At 39.1% G+C, this 7,648-nt stretch overlaps 1 protein-coding gene across 8 annotated transcripts in view; it reads right to left on the minus strand.

The window, feature by feature from the left end:
* The window catches only part of LOC111867868 (zinc finger protein 2 homolog), a 19,124-nt gene extending 13,689 nt beyond the window's left edge, over positions 1 to 5,435 (minus strand). The window contains exons 1-2 of one of the 8 annotated variants that reach the window (XM_023858070.2): positions 5,256 to 5,435; positions 1,260 to 1,460 (exon numbers count right to left, since the gene is read on the minus strand). In XM_023858070.2, coding sequence (XP_023713838.1) covers positions 1,260 to 1,413 — 154 coding nt within the window. In that variant the 5' untranslated portion in view covers positions 1,414 to 1,460; positions 5,256 to 5,435. Of the gene's footprint in view, positions 1 to 1,259; positions 1,461 to 1,872; positions 1,980 to 2,449; positions 2,827 to 5,050; positions 5,145 to 5,164 lie in introns of those variants that run through there. The other 7 variants (XM_023858069.2, XM_023858068.2, XM_023858071.2 and 4 more) reach the window with 7 other exon arrangements.
* Positions 5,436 to 7,648: the final 2,213 nt, after the last annotated feature.

The following is a 7,648-nucleotide window of genomic DNA, read 5'->3' on the forward strand; positions in this document are numbered from 1 at the left end:
TGATGATGATTAAAACGTGTTTAAATGAAACCTATAGTAAAGTCTGTGTAAGTAAACATGTTACTGCATGCCCACTGAGCCCTATTTCTAAAGTATCGTATTTATCACTACTTTGCTTTCCTAAACTCAGGTAAAACTTAAGTGGCAATCAAGAGGGCCCAAAGGATGGTAATTCTTTATTTGCTGTCCTATTTTATCTTAGTGGTCTAGTGGTTAGCGTACTAGCCTAGAGTTCTGAAGGTTCCAGGTTCAAACCCAACAATTGTGACTAGTAAAATTTTTACACCGCCTCTGTGATCTAGTTGTCAGAGTTCTGGCTACAGATCCTGAGGTCCCGGGTTCGATTCCCGGCGCTACAAGATTTTCTGAGAAGTGGTGGGTCTAGAATGGGGTTCACTCAGCCTCGGGAGGATAACTGAGGAGCTACTTCAAGGAAATAGCGGCTCCGGTCTAGAAACCCGAGATCTGTTGCGCTGACTACATGACACCCTCTATCCAAAAAAGTTGGCACTAACTTCGCTGACAAGTGGCAGTCGCTCAGTCAATATAGTTCGATTGCGGACTACAAGACATGGAGTTTGTTTTTTAGTTTTTCTTTTTCCTATTTTTATAAACCCCCCAGTAGACCATCAGACTTGTATGATGAATCCTAGATATGATACACAATGACTACTGACTTCACTATAACACATTAGAGTGGACACAGTTCCTTCTCTTTTTATGGTCTATTTTCACCCACATTGTTCTACACAAAAGCTGCATTCTTCGTGCTGGAAAACGTTATTCATATTATTCCAGTGTCTCAACAACACTCACTGAATACAGAGTTATTCACTAACCTTTCCCTCACTTTATCACATAAAGTAAAGTAAAGGTATCCCTGTAACCGGGTGTGGAGGACCATAGGGTTGTGAGATGTTGAGGTTCCCATATTTTCTAGACAGTTGGCTCATAGATGGTGGCAAGGCTGTCAGCCCTACATGCCAGCCGCCCTTTACCCCAAAGAATATTCCAATAATATTTCTGGTACTCATTTCTGTTAGAGGCTGAGTTGACCCCAGGGCCATAGTGCGGCTGAAAGGATTAGGTCAACTGAAAAAAAATCCAATGACCTCATCGGGACATGAACCAATGACCTTCCGGCTTGTAGCATAGTGCCTCAACCAACTACCCTACTGCGAACCCCCCACTTTATCACATTTTTACTGTAAATTATAAATGTTATCAAACAAAGATTAAAATCTACTTTGATCCTATACCTGCTATCTCTTCTGGAGTTTGATTGGCTCTCCTATCCCTTGCCTTTTGAGCTTCTAGGAGTCTTTGCCGTTTTTTCGTTTCCTCCAACTTTTCCTTCTGCTTTTCACCTTTTGACTGCAATCCATTTAGTAGCACTTTCTTTGTCCTAGGCATTGGATCAGGTTCAGGCTACTTCCTTCTTCTCATTGTACTACAATACACTGAAAGAGAAACAGAGTGATTTAGGTTAACACATTCAGGACCGGAGAGGCCAATTGGCCCTCTACCTTTCTATAGCGTTGCGGGCCAATTGGCCCTTTTCTGATGCGTTATGTTGCAACCGATTATATCTCGCCGTGTGGCCATGTTGCATCATAACTACTGTGTAGTTGACCTCGGGAATGTTTGCTAGCTTAGCCAGTAACATGATCACGCTCATTTCCTGTCACACCCTAAAGAAAAACAACCTGTCCGCAATGTGTTAACACACCAGCAACGTACATGCAGAAGGTGACCAACCTGATTCTCAGTCAGGTCCCTAGTTACCTTGACAGTCTTTTTTTCTGTCACTCAAGGCTAATTCTGGTATATTACCTCTAAGTATACCATGATCACCTCCTTTCAAATTCTTACCTATCCACATTTCACAATGATCTTCGCATGTCATATGATCTTTGCTTTTGGAATAACTTAAGAATCAAATCTGTATTTCAGCGCCCCGTTGCAAATCTTTTAATTAAACGTCTATGTATTCACAGTCCGTCAATAATGCAACAATTGTTTATTCACCATTTAACACTTAACACAACATGTTTCGGAAACAGATGGCCATCTTCGGGTGTCTAATGCATCCAAACTGTTAAACTGCTCTGATGTCGGCTAAAACCACGCATTGCAGTCTACTTAAAAAAAACAATATACAAACATTCAGGCCTAACTAAGTATCATGTTCCTGATCTGTGTAGATACAGATGATCATGATCCATAGATCAAGGTGACACTATAACTCCCATAAAGCTGAATACTGATTTTGAGTCTATTAACACTTTGCGGACCAGCAATTTAAATATTTAAATCAACCTGGGGACCGGCACTTTTTAACCAACTACCCTAACTTGTGCACTGTTCAATTTAAAAATTAATATAAAATATTCTAATTAATTTTATGAACTAAAATTTTTGGAGAACACTGGAAACATTCCCCTTCTACCTGCACTATCGTCCGCGCTACTTTCATTTATATTGTCTGTAGCCACAATGGTTTGTTGTCCTCTGCCACTGCCACTGTCAAATCACTATCACTACACATCTCAGAAGGAATGTCAAATAGCTCACGTCAGATAGCACATCGGAGAACAAGTCAGATATTGCTTGGTTTTCAACCGCTTCTGTCCTTGACTCATTGCGCAACTAACTTCCTGCCTGGTACATAAGAGCTTGAAAGGTCAAAGATAATTTTCCTTTGGAAGGGGTATCCAAACAGCAAGATCAATTTACTGCCTACTAAGCAAATATTCCAGAATAATATTATGCAGTAGTCATTTTATTTGGGTGGCGCCAGAGAAAGGTATAATGTGTTACAATCTAACGTGTCCTAAAGTCATAAAAATATGCCACCGGTCCGCCACGTTTAAAAGTGCTGGGCATAAAAATATGCCACCAGTCCGCAAAGTGTTAAAGTAGCTCCTCAGTTATCCTCATGAAGCTGAGTGGACCCCATTCTAGACCCACTACTTTTCAGAAATCTGGTAGCATTGGGATTTGAACACGGGACCTCTGGTTCTGTAGGCACAAACACCGACCACTAGACAACAGAGGCGGTCTACTCACTGCCAATACAGAGGATATTGTGGACATATCATTTTTCACCAATAAAATGTGGTTTCATTTATCCAGTTAATGTCAACAGCCAAAACAGCCATGTTTGGTCAGCAACTAATCCAAACGAGATCAAGGATACACCATTACATGATCAGAAGGTTGGTGTGTGGTGTGCCATATTACAAAATCAGATAATCAACCCCACATCCTTCGGTGATGGTATCAACTCAGAATGTTATTATAAAGTGATTCTTTATCCATTCACTGGATATTTAAATGAGGATGAAATTAGCTGCAGCTCCTTCTCACAGGACAGTCCTACTGTATACATGGCTCATGTTTCCATGACACCACTGTGCGATGTGTTCTGATACAATAATTTCAAAGGACATTTGGCCACCATGGTCACCTGATCTCATACTCCTTAATTACTATCCTTAGGAATGAATGAAAGGTGTAGTGTACAAAGACAATCTTCACATTCTCCTTGGACTGAAGGAAGCCACTCCAAATTTCATCTGGAAAATCCCTCCAGTTGAATCATTGCATGGCTTTGAAAACAAGCTAAGATGTGTAGATGCATGTCTATAAGCATGTGGGGTCATTTCCAACATTTGTTGTATTAATGTACTAGGACTCTCACCATAAACGCCTGTGATACTGGCAGATCAAATCAAAAAAGATTCTGGAAAGAAACCAAAAATGGAATGGCTTGATATAACAACTATGGTTATGGGTGACTTGACAGCACTGGTATGGAAGGACGAAATTTAAACATGTTGACAAATATGAATTGTCCTCCAGCAGAAGGTAATTTCTCTTATGAATGTGGAAATGTTCTGAAACCAGCAATGGTCCAGCAGTGTAACAGTTACATGGGGTATGTGCACGACCCTCCATCAGCAGATGGATATGGAAATCAACAAAAATGCTATTTTTCCATTTCCTGGATCTCTTTTTTAACAGTTTTACCCTCCTCACCTCTTGTGGTTCAAAATTATCACATCAACATCCCATCTGGCATTTCTCATAGTGGCGGGTGGAGTCCAGCTGGGTCCACTTGGCATGTTGGCCACTGATTGGCCTATTGTACCTGCTCCGGGTGATTATGATCATGGAGAATTTGGTGGAATGAAGATTGACAGGGGAAACCTTAGTACTCGGAAAAAACCTGCCCCAGAGCCACTCTGTCCACCACAAATCCCACTTGACCAGACCCGGGCTCAAACCCGGGCCACTGTGGTGGAAAGCCAGCAACTAACTGCTTGAGCTGTGGCATGGCCTTTCCATCTGGCATTAGTCAGGAACATAATACAAGAGGTGTGAAGGTCTGAACCACAGACAAACCCACAGGGAAGACAAAGACCTTACACCAGCCCATTGACATCAACTGACAACTGATACAGGAAACAGCAGCCCTTGGAATGAAGATGAATTAGGTGTCACATGGGTTCCACAAAAAATAAATAAAAAAAAACAAGGACAAATTCACATGTCCACACTGCAATATGGGGTTGAGTTCTAGTCCCTGTTTCATGGTCTGCTATAAAAATTTCATTTATAAAGACTGCACTACATCACAATGGAATGAGAAGAACACATAAACATTAGTAAAAATACTCTCATAATATTTTTGCAACAATAAAGTACTAATAAAATATGAGGCTATTGGGGTATATATTTACCAAAGGGATGCGATGATAGATAATACTGAATTTTGTTTGTATATTTTTATATGGTGACCAGGTGTCCTAGTCACGTCATTAGGTTCTATTAGGTCTAGTAACCTGAAATGAAACCCAAATTTATGGACAGATTCCCAATGTCTCAAATCTGATGAACATTTTATAAAATATGAACCTAAATGATAATGGCTTGCATTCCTGCGGACGATTTTTTTATCAGACGGGACCCCGAGTATGAAAAATATCCACGTGATAAGAGTAAGAATAATAAGCCAAATCTGACCATTAATAAGCTCATTATTTACCCGTAAACTTTTCTTTGTTTACATTTCGCAACACGACGTTAAACATTTCAATCTAAGAATATCTTCTTAATGTAAATATTATGAATCTGGGGAAGTAAAACAGCAACTACACACCTACTGTACTGACCGTACTGACACATCCATCGTATCTACTGAAATGCATGTTCTGGCCTTCGCGTATATTATTAAAAGCATATATACATACAAAATAGGTCGACAGAAAATTATTTCATAACTTTTATTCCACATCTTTAGGTTCACTGATTACTCCTTGTGCCCTCACGTATCAAACACTAAAATTTATTTTAATATTTGAAGAATTAAAATACCACAAACCCTACATTTTTACCCTATCGAACTTCGCACATGCGAAACTGTGAAGAATTACTGAACGTAAAATTATATGAGGAAGTTATTTACTGCCATCTAAAACAAGAACGACAAATTAACGAAAGAACTGCCATTCACTGACATGGGGATTACAACTATTTGCGCCGATCTCATCTGCTCAGCCGATATAACATCCAGCATGGTTGAAAGTTTATTGTATCCTCACGAAGGGGGTGATCATTTTGTTCCCACGTCAACCAAATACATGTGCAGGGAGGAGGCAGAAGAATAACTAGCTACATGGAACCGAGTCCTTCTTTAGAAGCTGCCAGTCACTCAACTACTCGAGAATTTATCAACATTTTATGGAACCTGCAGGTTCATTGCCATGTTTACAAGAGACCTCCACTGGCCCCTATTCTGAGCCAGATCAGTCCAGTCTGTACTGTGCCATCCCATCTCTCTAAGATCCATTTTAATATTATCTACCCACCTATGTCTACATCTTCCTAGTGGTCTTGTTCCCTCTGGCTTTCCCACCAAAATTCCACATGCATTTCTCTTCTCCGTTCATGTTACATGGCTTTCCCATCTGAATTCTCCTTGACTTGAACATTCCAATTATACTTGGCAATGAGGACAAGTTATGAAGTTCTTTACTATGCAGCTTTCTCCAACCTCCAATCACATCATACCTTTTCAGTCCAAATATTCTTTTCAGCACAGTTCTCAAACACTCTCTGTCAATGTGCATATTTCAATTTTCACACTGTTAGCAAACAAGATGACAAAAAGCTCTGTACTAAATGGTAGCAAGCATTAGCCAAATTCAGTCTCCTCTTCTTTTCCTCCCAAATCAAACATTCATTTGTTACTGTCCTTCCCAAATATTTGTAATGTGCCACATTTTCAAGGATCTGTTTGTTAGCTGTCTGTAAGTCACGATTTTACACTGCATTCTGGCCACAAGACAACATATAATCAATTTTTTCTGCATTTACTCCCAAAACAGCCTTCTTACTACTGTCAATTAGAGTTTTTTTCTTTGTGGTATCTATGCTATATCCCAACAAATTTAAATCACCATAGACCTGCAGCTGATGTGTCCCATTTAACTTTAGTCCCACCTGATTTTCTTGAACCATCCTAATGGTATATTCCAAAGTAAAGTCAAAAACCAATGGCAATAAAATACCTCCTTGTTTTAGACCAATTTTTTTATCTAGCATCTAACATATGCAAAACTTTGATCAACAGTTGATCTGTTATGTCAAAACTCAAACTGATGATCCCCAAATAATTTTGTCCATGTATGGACTTATCCTTGACAAAAGAGTATTGGATAATAACAGCGATATGCTACAATAACGACTAAAGTTTTATCACTTTCTTTTTTGTAAATTCGTACAATAACATACTCCTTCCACTGCTCAGGCTATTTTTCCTTATTTAAAATAGATCTGAGTTTATGGATCTCAGAGTGTAATATTTCACCTCATGTTTGAATCAGGTCTACCACATCTTGACAAATACTTGGCAATTTGGACTTTTTCAACTTTGTAACAGCAATTTCATCCTCAGAAGTATTAGGCTGAGATACTAATGGCTGAGCTGTATGCATTTCTACCTGCCTAACATCACTAATCCTACATACATTCAATAGCTGAGAGAAGTAATTCTTCCATCTCTTCGAAATGTAATCTGCGAGGGGATCACCATTCGCATCCTTTACATGGTTATTTCTAGGTTGGTAACCCATCTTAACCTCAATTATTCCTCTATGTCTCTAATGTTCTTGTTCTTATTGTATTGTGAGCCCATTAATTCTGAATTTCAGATATTCCATCTTTTTTGTTCCTGAAATACTTAACATTGTTCAGATTATCACCATTCATTTGGGAGGTTTCCTTTCAGCTAATGGTTTTGAGCATCCTTCATCAAACAATGTGTTATGCTGCTTCAATTCATAATAACCTAGACTCCTTTTGGGAACAATTTTTATATTCTCTCTGACAGTTACCCGAAGTTCTATTAATATCTACATGATCATTAATATTTTCTGAAGCTGTAAACATATTTCAGATCTCAACCCGGTACATTCCTTACCCTCTATCTCATTAATTTCTTGAAACTGAACCTCTCCATATCAAATTTCTGTGTTGTTTACTTACTGTCAGACACTCCATAATATCTGCCACCACAAGATGAAGTTCAGTATCAGTCAGCTCCCCTAGAAGACCAGATATCAAATTCTGATTCTCTTTATGT

The sequence above is a fragment of the Cryptotermes secundus genome, unplaced genomic scaffold (genome assembly GCF_002891405.2).
Source record: "Cryptotermes secundus unplaced genomic scaffold, Csec_1.0 scaffold37, whole genome shotgun sequence".
In the NCBI taxonomy this organism is placed as follows: domain Eukaryota; kingdom Metazoa; phylum Arthropoda; class Insecta; order Blattodea; family Kalotermitidae; genus Cryptotermes; species Cryptotermes secundus.